Source organism: Homarus americanus, unplaced genomic scaffold (assembly GCF_018991925.1).
Source record: "Homarus americanus isolate GMGI-L3 unplaced genomic scaffold, GMGI_Hamer_2.0 scaffold25611, whole genome shotgun sequence".
In the NCBI taxonomy this organism is placed as follows: Eukaryota; Metazoa; Arthropoda; class Malacostraca; order Decapoda; family Nephropidae; genus Homarus; species Homarus americanus.
Window position 1 is genome coordinate 601,403 of NW_024744272.1, and position 15,669 is coordinate 617,071.

Here is a 15,669-nt window from a genome sequence, read left to right on the forward strand (position 1 = left end):
ATAATAATAATAATAATAATAATAATAATAATAATAATAATAATAATAATAATAATAATAATAATAATAATAATAAATCAGTGTGCCGTCCTTATATCTGAGGGTTGGCGACCACAGTCCTCCACTCTAATCGTTTTTACCAATCCTGTAAGGTTTGTATCTCTCTGAGGACCCAGTTTTTAATTTCATTCATTCATCTCGGTCTCTGCCTCCCCCTGACCCTCCTACCCTCAACTTTGCCCAGTAATATTTCTGTTATTATTCCCTCATCCCTAACTATATGACCAAAGTATCTAATTTATCCTTTACTGTAAATTTCAAGTATTTTTTCCTAAAGTTTTCGCTAATCTTAGTAATTCTTTATTTGTTTTCCTGTCAGTGTAGCTTATTGTTAGCATTCCAATTACAAACAAGATAAGAAAAGCAAATAATCAAGACTCGATTAAAAATATATAAAACGTGATACAAAGATAGAAAATAGAAAATCATTAAGAAAAGCCCACATTAGTTTGTAATTATTATAGGATTATAAAACAATAAATATTTATTGGAAACAGAAATGATATGAGGAATTTTAACTCATTTTAATTAATATAAGACTTTGAGATTTGTTGAGTGTTCATTATTTAAGATAATTTGTACAGAGGCTAATTTTCATTGGTAAATAATAATGGTATTTATTTCTCATAATAATAATGATGATAATAATAATGGCAACAGCAATAATGATGATGCTTATTATAATTATTATTATTAGTAGTAGTAGTAGTAGTAGTAGTAGCATCATTATTATTATTATTATCATTATTATTATTATTATTATTATTATTATTATTATTATTATTATTATTATTAACAGCAACATATAATATAATCATTAACCTTACCCAAATTTTAGTTGCATTTCCACCAACACTGTATCTTGGTATTAAGTAATTTATACAATTAAATCTTGACTATTATACATGAATGTCATTAATTACAGGTCATGAAAAATAATCCAAATTGTTTATAATCAATTAGTCTAAGTGAGAGATATAATAAATCACTGTTAATATAATGTGATTTCGCTTTAGTTTATTGTGAGAAAATTCTTATTATACGTAAGTGTTATTGTTATACTGTATTACATAATTATAAAAAAGTTTCATAATATTAATGAATACTTATGATAAAAATTAGGTTTGTAAATGTGTCCATGTAATTGTAACTCAGTACTTATGATAATTTGGTAATAATGTTCTTGATGTATAGTTTTAAAGGGTTTAGGTGATAAAAACTAGCAAATTATACGTATGATAATTTTAAGTAACTGGTTATTACACTTTGGAAATGTATTGAGTATAGTAGAACTGTAGAGTAACATACCAAGTAGAAATTATCAGATTTTTAAGTCACCTTAATGATTTGGGAAATTTTGACCTTAAAAAGTGACCCTAAATTGTGACCTTAAAAAGTGACCCTAAACTGTGACCCTAAACTCCTGACCTTAAGGCGTCATCTACCAGAACCAAAAGTGATTCAGCTGTGTCCTTATTCATTATATAAATTATTTTGCCTCAAGTTTTAAGAAAATCGTTTAGGTCGTTTGCGAGATAATTTATTCACACACACACACACACACACACACACACACACACACACACACACACACACACACACACACACACACACACTATAATATATTAAAACACGAGAAACATGAAAAAAAGGCATATAAAAACACAAAATATACCGAAAAATAAAACATACAAACAAAAATAAATAAATAGATATATAGATAGAGGTTTTTTTTTTAATTAAACATAAAGAGTTACTTACCTTTGAGTTGTGATAGAGTTAAATTAAAAAAAATTATATGTTTGCATTTACTGAGTTTCATTTGTAGATAGAGAGAAAGTATCAAGGTATTTATTGAGTTAGTGAGAGAAAGTAAAGAAAGGTAGATAAAGAAAAGGAAATTCAAAAGAGAGATGAAGAAGAGAGAGTAAAAAAGAGAGGGAGAGAGAGTGTGAGAGACAGTAAGAGAGAAGAGAGAGAGAGAGAGAGAGAGCTTATGCATACATGCCATTCCACTTAACAACTTATCATAACAAACCAATATCCGATGCAACACACACACACACACACACACACACACACACACACACACACACACACACACACACACACACACACGTTATCACTGAGCAGACAGACTTGACTCCGAAACTGGATTAATGATCACATACAGAACTGACTCGGAATTGAAGCGAATCCCCCTCCCTCCTCCTTCCCCCAGTCTATAGCACACATGGGTTGAATTGACCATCTTGGACGTAATTCATTTGGGATTGGATTGGACTTGGAGTTTCCCTTCTGAGTTTATTAACCTGTGACTGCGTAAGGTGAACCCCGAAACAGAAAAACACATGAAACTAAACCTCGGAACTGAAACACAGGGAAACTTCTCACCGGTCCCAATTTCCACCACGCTCACCACACCACCACACCACCAAGACCCAACTAAGTTACAAGACATAAATGCACGCTCTCACTCAACCACCTCGAGAACCAGCTGTTAAATGTTGTAATCTCTTCCTCCCCCTCCCCTCTTCCTCCTCCTCCTCCTCCTTCTGAACCCCATCACCTCCCCCTCCCCCTTCATCACTTCCGTCTCCTCCCTCCTACCCCTAACTCCCTCTTTCTCTCTTCTCAATGTCCTCTCCCCCTCCCCCATGCACTTTTACCACCACCCTCTCCTCCGCTCCCTTTCTCTCCTCACCACCCTCTCCTCCTCTCACTCCCTTTCCCTCACACCTGTCTGACAGGCTGACCCTCCCTTACCCTCACACCTGTCTAGCTGATCCTCTCTTACCCTCACATCTGTCTGGGTGGCTGACCCTCCCTTACCCTCACACCTGTCTAGCTGACCCTTCCTTACCCTAAAGTCTCAAACAGACACAGGTAGGTCAGGGTCACAGAAGCCAGGGACGGAGGGAGGGAGGAGGGCCATCATTAACTTCAGTACATTCTGTCTCTCTGGTAACATCTGTCGTCTGTCTCTCTTTCCCTTCCTCCAATTCCTCCTTCTCTCCCTGTTCCTCTTTCCCCCCTCCCAGTGATGGTGGAGGTGCTGGAGGGTGAGGAGGAAGGGAGGGAGGGAGGGAGGGGGAAGGCGCCGCAGCAGGAGGTGAGGGCAGCTAAGCAGGGTCCTCCACACAGTGTAAATAACACGCCTCGTGACTCACCCTCAGCGACTACTGCCCAGACATATTTTTTTTTCTTACTTGTCGTGTTGTGTAATTTTGTTTTTGTTTTCACGGTTTTTTTTTTTTTAGGTTTATGCTTTCACGGTTTTGGTTTACTTGGTTTAATTGGTAATTTCAAATAAAATCTGTAATCTATTAACCATCTATATGGTCTTCACATTCCTGAGTAATAGTTAGTTCAGGTTAGTTTAAGTTAGGTTAGGTTAGGTTATTTTGGGTGGACAGGTGACTCCATCATTCGCAAGTGGCTGGACCAAACACCCACCGACTAACTCATCCGTATACAGTATCCACCTACTCACTCACTGGCCAGACTGACTCATCATCTATTCATAAACCAACCTGTTAATCTACTCACCACCTCTACATACCACCTACTAATCTACCAGCTGGATGTACCACCTGTTAACCAGCTTCTGTATCTCCCTTAGTCCAGCTGTTTCTTTCACTCACACATTCATCCACTCATCTTTTTTGTCACCCACCCACCCACCTACCCACCCACCTACCCACCCACCCACCCACCCAGCGAGTCATTTACCCAGTCACCCACAGACAGAGAAGCAGGGGGGGGAAAAAAACAGGGAGGGTGATATACCGTGTGTGTGTGTGTAGAACCGAGACAGACGACCTCCTACAGGGTATATTTCTGGGCCCTCCTCCACCACCGTCTCCAGCTCCTCTTACTAACTAACTTCTCACTGTTATGACTTTATTTTATCCTCGTGATCTTTTTTGATGATGATGATGATGATGATGATGTTTATTGATGAAATTGATGGAAAGAAGAAGTAGATATTGATAATTATTGCCACTATTGATGGAGGGAAGTTTATTATTGATGCTACAATTGATGAAGGGAAGTTATTGATGCTACAATTGATGAAGGGAAGTTATTGATGCTACTATTGATGAAGGGAAGTTATTGATGCTACAATTGATGAAGGGAAGTCATTGATGCTACTATTGATGAAGGGAAGTTATTGATGCTACTATTGATGAAGGGAAGTTATTGATGCTACTATTGATGAAGGGAAGTTATTGATGCTACTATTGATGAAGGGAAGTTATTGATGCTACTATTGATGAAGGGAAGTTTATAATGCCAGTAATAGTTATATCAAGTTACATGGATGAATGTTCACAGAAATAATGCAGTTAGTCATATATATTAATTAACACTGGCCTGAGATAAGCCCGGCCGTCAGGTATAAGTAAACAATAAATAACAAACATGTAGTACCGCACAAACACGTCATAAACACGTCATAAACACGTCATAAACACGTCACTCATGGCGTGGGGCTACTTGGCTCTTACTAGACGCATGGACACGAGGTAGGGTGGCCTTGATATTTCTGGCCCAGAGAATCAGAGAAAGGCATTTGATATCACAGTTTCCCGGAAGCTGTTTGCCAATCTACACGCTTGTTACACCCCGAGGGAGTGGTCCAGGGGGGTTGTCTCTGTTTACACAACCGGTAGTCACTAGCTTGTAGCTTGTTAGTATTAGTATAGTAGTTTGTTTTGAGAAGGGTCTCGGCGAGGTGCTACAGCTAGGAAGTGTGGGTGGCAGTGCCTCTGTTTCGTTGTGGTCAGGTAATAGTCAAATAAGAGCCATGATATTTCACGTGTCAATTTCTCATATCATCACTGTCAATTTTCACCTTGTCGGCAAAAAAAAAAGTTAGTTCATTTTTTAAGCTTAATTGGCGATTAACATTTCTTACAGTGATAAGTATATATATATATATATATATATATATATATATATATATATATATATATATATATATATATATATATATATATATATATATATATATATATATATATATATGTGTGTGTGTGTGTGTAATATTCAGAAATTTCAGTGTTATTTCAAACGCCGCGATGCTGAGTTCAAGGTCGTCTGAGGGAAGACCGCGCTCCCGCACGTAGCAGAGTTTGTGGAACTAGGCCTATATGATATTAAATGTAATTTACCGAGTTAATAGGGACGCGAATCATGAAATTAAATATCAGTTATTAAATTGAAAATAATTATAGATCGTTTCCCAGCCTGAAAATGTTGCGTACGTCCTAATTAAGCTGTTAATCGTCTGGTAAATGTGAGCGAGCGTGGCTGGGGAGCTGTGAGAGAGGTCAAGGACCACCTCCGTGCTGTACCCAGGAGAGACGGATCGCGTGACCTGGTTCCTTCGTTTATTTAACATCAGTATTAACAAGTAAGTTTTATTCAATCTCAGACAAAGCTTGATAGGGCGGTAGGAACAAACGGTGATGTGAGACAATAGCTAACAGCCGGGGTTTTTGAGGGTTCTGTAGACCCCACGCGGTATGATAACGTCCACTGGCGGTATGAGACTCGAGTGGTGAAGCGAGCTGTATGACCGTCCACTGACCTGGGTTTGAGCCACCTGTTGAGTATGGTGAGAGTTGGAGTGAACCCAGCTGTCTGGGTGCCCAACTAACGACGTGACGATCGTTTGGGGTCATCAACTCTCCTCTACCTCGGCTCACAATACCACATATCTTCAAGCAGCTTAGTGAAAATCTTTTACTAACGGGAAGCTAAAGCTTCTCTCAACTGTACAAAGTCTGAGTGGCTCACTCCCTTCCGTTTCATGGATGTACTGGGGGTAAAGTGAAGCCAGCTGAGTGATACAGGGTCACACACTGGGACCAAGAGTCCAGTGGAACTTAGAGGTTGAGTAAGGCTGGTTTGGGCCTTAAACTACGGGTGCCTGTTGGTTGTGCCTTAAAAAATTACGGAGTGCAGGTGGAATCTATGTGTTAGGTTAGGAAGCATGGTTCACAGGTATTGGTGGACTCAGTAACTTCTTAATAAGAGTGATAATATTTTTGTGACTACTTAATACTATTTTTTCAGTTACTAATGTATGCTGTGTGCATTTAATATTTCATTATAATTTCAATCTCAGGTATAACCCTTGTTCCCCAGAGTAGTGTTTAAGTTAGGTTAGGAGGTGTGCATCTGTTGGGGTAACATAATTTTGCTGAGTGCCCTGAAGGCCGACTCAGGGTGGAGTTAATAAGTTCTATTTTTTATATCATTTTCTCAGTGCTGGATGATATTTTGGTGAGTGCCCTTAAGGCCTATTCATTGTAGAGTTATTAATTTCTTATTTTTTTAATACCATTTTCTCAGTGATTGATATTTTGTTGAAAGCCCTTAAGGCCTGGTTCATGTGTGCAAGCAACATTTCTTAATACTTTAAACTTATTGTCCTCTAATGAGGCATTGCCTGAGGTTCTAATAATTTCAATATCATGTATAACTTTTATTCCCCAGATTAGTATTTTAAGTTCAGGTTAAGAGGTGGGCATATTGGTGTACCATTATTTGATTGTGTTTGTAGTGTTGGAGGGAATATAAGTGTAAATTTTACAGTGTGTCTCATTCATCACGTAAAATACATACATTGAACATAAGTATAAATACACCTTCTCTTGGAAATTAGAAAAAGAAAAAAATCTTTCAATCCTAAAGCGAACCGATCATGTAGGAGACTAACACACATTAATAAGTGTCTTACAGTTTTATTTATTGTTTATCCATTTATTTAGTTCTTCTTCTTCACCTACTCATTGTTCTGGCTGCTGTGTGCAAAGCTGTGAGAAGTACACAGAGCTGAGGCCTTACTGGAGATGCTGGGACAATAACTCTGTAGATGATTGTTTATGGGTCCGTATATCACATGTTTTGGGGTGATGAAGGAGTGTGGGGAGGATAGGGAGTGGGTAGTATAGGTAGGGGTGGGGTGAGTATAGGGTGGGGAGAGGAGGATAGGGTAGCGAAGGGGTGTAAAGGGCTGGGGAGTGTATAATATAATACATATCCAAATGAATAGCATAGTAAGACGATGTTATGCGCTCTCTCTCTCTCTCTCTCTCTCAACCTTTATAAACAATACACAAATAAAATGATCTTTCCAATAATACACACACATAGGGAAGGCCACCATGTAAGCTTCGTCACACACACACACACACACACACACACAGGGGGCCCGTCCTTAAGACACTGACGTCATAGATAAGTAGCCAATCATAAACGACACAGAAGGAGAGGCCATCTGAGAGGTCTCCCTGTAAACTCTGACGTCACTGTTAGGGTAGAATGATGAAAATACGATAGAAAATTCGTCGTTCTTGCAATATTCCCACTGGTAGGGACGTGTATAAGACAGGGAAGTGACGGGAAAGTGGCATACAGTGGACGGAGTGTTGCACTTAACACAGTAAGGCCACGGAAGCAGAGTCTGGGTGTTGGGGGGGGGGGGCATTTTCTTATATTGTATACAATAATATCTGACACAGTAGTTATGTGCAGGTAGTGACGTCATGGATAATAATAATAATAATAATAATAATAATAATAACTTAATAAAGAACGTTAAACGATTCAATACATTTCAAGTTGAAAACGAAAACACTTTAGCAGGGAAGTGAAGTGGTATTTGAGCCCTAAGACGAAGCATCCTTGGCCATGATGCTTAGTGGCCAGGAAGCCTTCGGAGCCATATAGCTTCAGTGGCCACACCTCAGTTACGGCGCACCACTCATGCCTTATGGAGGGGGTGGTTGGGTGGCCACTTCAAGCTGGTTTAGGTCTGTTACCCCTCAACTCTCGTCCTCCCAAAACAGAAACAAGTCGCATCTCTCGGTGTTCTGTTCAATATTCTCGTCTCAGTCACAAGTCCTAAGCCTTATCTTTTTAAACGTAATACACAACTTTTATTAGATTTAAAACATGTTCTCCATGTACAGTCCTCTTCACTAGTGCGTTTACAGGGACTCGTCGGGTTTTGTGCAGACCCTGTGTTTGTTTACATTCGAGAGAAGGAAACTCGCAATAGTAAACATACTATGTACTCAAACTAAAACAATATTAAAACAAATATCTCAATGTAATAATATGTGGAATGTTTATGTGACGAGCCCCCGTAAACGCTCTAGTGAAGGGGACTGTACATAATTTTGCCGTAACCGTAAGCGTAATAAAGTATTTTAGGCACGTTGTCACACATTTATATACAATGTTTTATCACTCAGTACTTGGAGGACTGAGAATAAACTCCTTCGTTTTTAACATCCTGGCGTTTTAGTCAACAAGTATGGTAAGCAAGTTATGTCGTCGGCCTCCCAGTTCCAATAATGATCAAAGGCATAAGCAAGAAATAAGCCAAAAGTTGTTTACCTAACCTTCTAAAACTAAATTTTCGCATTTAAACTCTCAAGAAAAAGTTGCCTCCGGGAGTACTAACAGCATTGCAAAAGAGAGACAAAATACCAGCACTTCATTCACCTTCTCAAATTCTATTTTAAATGTAAGAGTCTTTTTAAAATCTTTTTCTTATTCATTACTTACATACACAAGTTACTTTCTGAAGTTCATCTCTCAAGGTGAAAGCTTTTTATAAATATTGTTTCCACAGTTCTCACAATTATAACCAAAACAACAGCACAATATCCACCTTCAACAACTCCACTCTCGCATTCAAAGTCTTTTATAGAAAAATATTGCCACAAACAAAAACTCAACTGAATGGAGGAGAATATTACTTAACATCGGCCGGAGCCTCTATAGTTATATGTCAACACATAAACAATGTTCTCTGGTGAAGGAAGGTTTCACTCGTGGAGTTTGATGGACAGTTATTGATGTGTGATGATGAAAGAAGCTTATTGTCATGCCAGAGATTCTTGTCCTCCTCTGAGTCTTGTATCGGGATCACTTGATTTCATTTTTTCTTTTGTAAATGAGTATTCTTAATTAAAACCTAATGTAATTGGTAACACTTGGATTAAAGCCTTTTGACTGAGAATATTTTGGTTAAAGCATTTTGACTTGAAGAGACTTTCTTCCGTCACTGAGATCACTCGGTTAAAATCATTTGTCATTGAGAACGCTAAGCTAAAACCTATCGCTGTCAGATGCATTTATAACTGTCTACATTTTCTTTTGCCTTGTGGATCACTCGACAAAAACATCATCGTCCCAGAACTACCGTGATTCAAAATCCTTTCTCGCTGTCTTCCAGAACTATGAATCAAGAGAGTCTAAGATCGCTTCCTGAGGCTACAGGCAAACGTTCACTCGCCTTCTGCTTGCGGTGGTCTTCTTTCACGGTACGACCAACTGTCCTCCAACAGAAGGCTTGCAAAAAGAAATGGTACTTGAGGGTGTCTAAGGGCGGTATGTGGCGCTACATTAGGTTACACACGCTCGAGGTGGAGGAACTGGCTGCCTGGGGCACCTTGGGAAGAGCCGCCTCCTGGAAGGTCAAGATCTCGGCTGTCACTACCGGCTGCTGTTGTTCCTGCTCGGCCTTCGTCAGCCGTATTCCCAGGAGCTCAGCTGCTACCTGTGAAAAGGAGCAGGAGTAATCGAATATTTTGTATGAGAGAGAAACGGATAGAGAACAGAAATATATACAGAAAGAGAAAATAAGAGGAATGACCATGTGCCAATTTAACATTCCATGACTGACGAATGAACACAAGAAAAATATAGTACAGTATATCACGACCACGAAGACACATTTATAAGTAAAAACAATTAAACTAAAAAAAAAGTGTCAACCAACACAACAACATTTTTGCTTAATGGAGTCGCTCTCCGGAACCTCCACCCCCCCCCCCCTCCACTTTGTCCAGGTCAGCGCCTCACCTTCTGAAAGGAGAGAGAGACGCCCTCGCCTGTCTTGGCCGACACCACGTAAGACGTCATCCCGTGTTCGTTGGCGAACCTGTGATGGCGTTCACTTTTCACCTGTGGACGAAGACATGGGTACACAGGTACACTTTAGTAGAGGAAATAGTGGGGGAGGCAGGTGGAGAGGAGAGGAGAAATGGTCAACAGTCACGGAAGATTTATTCATGGCCTATATGATTAGTTACCAAGTTGTTGACATTATACTGACACCTGGGCATTATACTGACACCTGGGCATTATACTGACACCCGGGCATTATACTGACACCCAGGCATTATACTGACACCCAGGCATTATACTGACACCCAGGCATTATACTGACACCCAGGCATTATACTGACACCCAGGCATTATACTGACACCCAGGCATTATGGCATTATACTGATTATACTGACACCCAGGCATCATACTCACACCCAGGCATTATACTCACACCCAAGCATTAAACCGACACCCAGGCATTATACTGACACACAGGCATTATACTGACAACCAGGCATTATACTGACACCCAGGCATTATACTGACACCCAGGCATTATACTGACACCCAGGCATTATACTGACACCTAGGCATTATACTGACACCCAGGCATTATACTGACACCCAAGCATTATACTGACACCCAGGCATTATACTGACACCCAGGCATTATACTGACTCATGCCTTATACTGTCCTAACTTATCCCCTGTGCTTCTGATGTCTTCTCACACCTTATGTTACATTGGACCACCTCTCATCCTCTATACATTGTCAGTAACCCATGTAAAGGCCAGAAGGGTAAACTTATCGGATAATTCAACTACTGGTATAGTGTTCCATCCTGAGGTAAGCTTTCCGAATATGTGGCAATGTCGGAATCACTTTATGAATGAAACATTATCGAAAAAATATATTGTTGGTAACTGCTCTCCTCACGTTACATATTCATTCTTGAATATATTTGAAAAGATCACCTAAGGATGGAGCACTATACCTGTGGCCAACTGTACATACTGAGTACTTTGTTGTGATGTGTTAGGAGTAACCATATATCCTATGGGGAGGCAAATTGGAAGGTGAGTATCATATGGAAGAAGACCTTTAGAATTCTACAAGGAGATCCGCACAGGTCTCTCCCCTTCTCTCTCTCTCTCACTCACCTGTCTGGCGTGCTCAAGATCTGCCTTGTTAGCCACCAGAGCCAGTATGGGCGGCCTCTCCTGGGCACGAGCAGCTCTGCGGACCGCCGTCACCCAGTCCTGCAGTGTGTCTAGGGAGTTGCTGTTGGTCACGTCGTACACGAACATGATGGCGTGGGCTCCGTACAGGTACTGAGGATGATCAAGCTCGTCAGGAAATACTGCAACTACGACAAACACGAGAAAGAACTTAAGACTACATGAGATTTACAGACGTAGAATACAATCCGGAATCTGTCTTTAACAGGGCTGTCTATCTATCTTACCTAGTTACAAAATAAATGACGCGCAGCAACACAATGCAAATTTGACATCAACTCTTGAAACGTCAAAATTACCAGAGCGATAACCATTATAAAGTGATAAAAGATATGTTAATAAGCTTGATGCAGTCATATAAACTAATGTCATTCTAAATATTTTGTGGGATTGAGATTTTCACGAAAATTGATAACGAAAATTGTACTTTGTATACCAGCACTATTAATGTACAGTGCATGGGAGCTTCGATAACAGCTTTACTGATTACTGTACAACCAGAGTCGGTCTTCATTTCAACTAAATATTCTTTATTTTTTTACCTGAAGATATTATTAATTTGTTGAAACTAAATACTGTTCATCTCGAGCTGATAAATATATTACTATATATAATACAAAGATTATAAATACCTTATCAGTCATCTTGCCGGCCAGTGCTGAACCGGCAACGTCCCAAATTTGAACATTGACGTTACGTTCATTCCCCAGGACCAGCCGCTTTAAATAAAAGTCCACCCCCATCGACGCCTGAAACCACAAGAAAACGTAAACAATAAAGAAAACTTGTAATTCTCAGGGTAAGCTGTGTTATACTACGTTAATCTCTAAACAATATCATGAAACAAATTTATGAAATAATAGAATAAATATAACTAGGTTTCTCTGCACTTTCAACTACTGAACAACCCTTACTGACTCACTACGACTCACCCATGACTTGAGTCACGGACTAAAGTACCTCATAGACCGCGTTCAACTAACCACCGCAACTGACCGGAAGTGTGACTCATCTATTGCGTGACTCACCGCATACACTTTGACCCACCTACCGCGACTTACTAGACCATGACTCACCTACCACATGACTCCTCTGCTGCAAGACACACCTACCACATGACTATACTTTATTACTCACCTCAAAACCTTACTGACTCACCTGGTAAGACTTGTTGATTGTGTCTTGAGTGTACCTGAGGGCGAGAGAGGTCTTGCCCACCTGAGGAGACCCCACCAACACCACCTTCACCTGCCTCTCCACAGCCTCGTCCTCGGAGTCTGACATGGCGTATCAGTTAGTGACCTGGTGGTGGTTCAGTTAGAAACCAGGTAGTGATCAGACGGCGAACATGTGGCAATCAGATAGCGAAGAGTAGGCGATCAAATGGCGACCAATAGGCGATCAGACAGCGAACAAGTTACAATGGGCCAGATGAGGACCACTTGACGATCAGTTGGCGACAAGTTGGCGATCAGATGGCGACCAAGGTAATAGCTCTTAATATTGCACGAGTTTCATGACTGACATAGTGGACCCAACTGAGGTGATGGCTCCGACCTCCGCTGACGTGACCACACCTCCTCCTCCTCCTCATGACCCCGACAAGAGAGCAACGTCTGTACAGAAGAGGGAAACACTTTGAGTATGATGACTTGACCTCATAAATATGATCATAATAGACACCCCTTTTTGAGTATGATGACCTAGCCTTATCATTATGGTGACTTTAACACCTTGAGTACTATGACTTTAATCCCTTCGATATGATGACTTCTACACTATAATGATTAAACCCCGTAAGTACGATGATCTAACACTTCGAGTATGATGACTTAATCTCTTCAGTATGATGACAACACCTTAAATAACATGACTACATCATTCACACTACAGGTCATTGTATTCAAGAGGTTAGCATAACTTAATCATTGAGATCATCAGGATCCTGTATACTAACGAGGGGTGTTAAAGACGGTCCCACTGGAAAACCAAGTAAACCAAGAAAAGCCTCACTTAAATCCTCCTCTCTCTCTTTCTCTCTCACGGTCATCACCCTATCCAAACCCTGCGTGACCTAACTGGGTGGAGGACGGAGTTGGGCTGTTTGTGTGGGCGGGCGAGGTCAGGGAGAGCGTGCGACACGACACTCCTCCACACAGTCGTCTGACATGTTTATTCTGGTCTAGTCTAGAGTTATGTAACACGGATGAGGTAACTAAGGCAAGGTTAGGTAAATTTAAATCTCTTAACATTAAAGGGTCTTAAATGCATCTGATTGGTTTATGCAGGTTGACACAAATATGGATTCTCAATATTTCTTACGTTAAATTATTCGCTGTAATTGGATTTGTTAAAACGTATTTTAATTGGCTCACTTAAGTTATGACACAAAAATGGATTCTCAAAGGTCTTTAAGTTAAATTTTCACCCTAACTACAGTACATACATGAAAATCCGTGTAACAACCCCCCCCATCAAACTACGTCTAAGAAATTCAGTCTCAGCTCAGAGGTTCGTACGATAAAAGGTAATTAACTAGGTAGTACATAATGTAAAGAAAGGTATATAGGGTTAGAAATATAGAAATATAATGAGACCAATTATCTGGCAACACTGTAGTTTATATACAGCCGACGCTCAAGCGGTGAAATCAATAACAGCTGGCGCTCAACAGTATAAATAATCAGAAATCAATATTATCATATCCATTTTGAATATACCCATTATGAGATATTAATCATATTATTCTTATTATATGTGCCTGTATAAGTAACTTTCATTATTTGCTGATATACAGAATATGTGAGTGTAACATATGAGTAACCAAAGTCCTATTGGAATGCCAGGCTGACGTCCATCCTAGCACAACGAGACACGAAATCAACACTAAAATCCTTAAAATTGATTGGAAAACTTATATTTTTTCTTGTAAATATGCGTTCTAGAAGTCATATTAGGGACAGGTCATCTTATCGAATCCTCAACGAAAGCAAGAAACGAGAAACCAAGCGATAACATAGATGATGAGAACCTAGACAATTAAAGAAAATGGTAATAATCATGAAAGGGATAACAATCTTAATATTTTTTTCTTTGATTTCATTCGTTTTATATATTTGATAGGGATATGCAATCACATGCTTCCTTATTGATCACTCAGACGATGAATATTATCACTTAAACTTTACATTTCAAAACATTTCGTTCATTTCCACCAGTCTTCGAGGTTTATTTTCCTTGACGTATTACCCCCACGTTTTTCAGAGGGACATCCACCACCTCTGACCAGATATCAGTCACAGCAGCCCTCCAGAGCGTTACTTACAGCACAGACTACACCATTAAAGATCTACTCGCAGCAATTGTCACGAAGAGATACTGAGAGGCGGGAGATAACCGGCTATCACAGAGAAAATATCACAAAATAAGAGAAGAGAGGAGCCGTCATCTCCCTTCGTCGTGGCCTCTGTTGTTGTGTCTCACCGTTGTCAAGGCCCGTTGCTACACACGCCGCCTCAGGTGCCAGGTATACAGATTCCTTATAGACAAAATTTATTCAGTAAAATCATCCTTCAGATTTACATTTGGTTCAGTTTTTTCATAAATGACGCAGATATATAAATGTTAATAAACAGAAAATTAATTTAATCAACGATAACCCATGAAAGGCATTAGACTTATTTCATGAGTGCTTAAAACGTCTCTTTTATTATATATCACAAAATTAATCAAAATATAAGCAGTATATTATCTCCATCGTAAACTTTAATAATTTAATCAGTGGTATATACAGCATAGTCTACCATATATTAATGTTTCTACACTTAAGAAGAGATGAAACGTACGACTAACCATCTGCATTGAGAGATACAGTATATCGCTGTTATCATATTATTTTTCCCCTCGCTGTTTATAAAATGAAGTATTAATTAATTCATATAATTCAATAACTGATAGCACTAGCTGTCCTAAACACATGTATATGAAATTTATGACAATATAAATGAAAAGCAAAGATACGACAGATTTTTTTAAGGCGTTGTTAGTTGTCGTACATCAGGCAGCGGTGAGTCAGGTGTGATCATGTACTACCTGTGTTGCAGCTGTCGCCTCCACTCAACGACAGGTAAAAGAATAAGTACAAGAACGAACACATACAGGTACAAGTACAACACCTACACATAAAGGAACAATTACAACTACGATACGTACAAGGACAAGTCCAAGAATGACACGAACAAGTATAATAACATGTACAGTAAAATAGAAAACCACACGTAAAGGAACCATTACTGCACGCACAGGAACAATTACAACACGTACAAGAACAAGTACAAAATTACCTAATAAATTGAGAAAAACATTCAAGAACGACACATAATTACGTACAAGAACAATAACGACAAGAACACAAACAAAACCGTCATGGACAATAGAGAAGATGGCACCGAGG

General features: G+C 39.5%; 1 protein-coding gene across 2 annotated transcripts; it reads right to left on the reverse strand.

The window, feature by feature from the left end:
* Positions 1–6,799: 6,799 nt before the first annotated feature.
* Positions 6,800–14,702, reverse strand: LOC121877679 (ras-related protein Rab-28-like). Of its 2 annotated transcripts, none has more exons than XM_042383502.1 (6): positions 14,542–14,702; positions 12,375–12,832; positions 11,849–11,965; positions 11,139–11,309; positions 9,949–10,050; positions 6,800–9,643 (listed from the first exon to the last, which is right to left on the reverse strand). In XM_042383502.1, the coding sequence occupies exons 2-6, from the start codon at positions 12,498–12,500 to the stop codon at positions 9,485–9,487; spliced, it is 675 nt and encodes a 224-aa protein (XP_042239436.1). In that variant the 5' UTR covers positions 12,501–12,832; positions 14,542–14,702; the 3' UTR covers positions 6,800–9,484. The 2 variants fall into 2 exon arrangements, with proteins under 2 accessions (XP_042239436.1, XP_042239438.1); XM_042383504.1 differs by having other exon boundaries at positions 14,405–14,702.
* Positions 14,703–15,669: the final 967 nt, after the last annotated feature.

Coding starts and splice junctions, on each gene's coding strand:
- LOC121877679 (XM_042383502.1), bottom strand. CDS start 12,500: ATGTCAGACTCCGAGGACGAGGCTGTGGAGAGGCAGGTGAAGGTGGTG. Junction 11,310..11,848: donor CCGGCAAGATGACTGATAAG/GTATTTATAATC, acceptor GATCATCCTCAG/TACCTGTACGGAGCCCACGC. Junction 10,051..11,138: donor ATCTTGAGCACGCCAGACAG/GTGAGTGAGAGA, acceptor CTTCGTCCACAG/GTGAAAAGTGAACGCCATCA.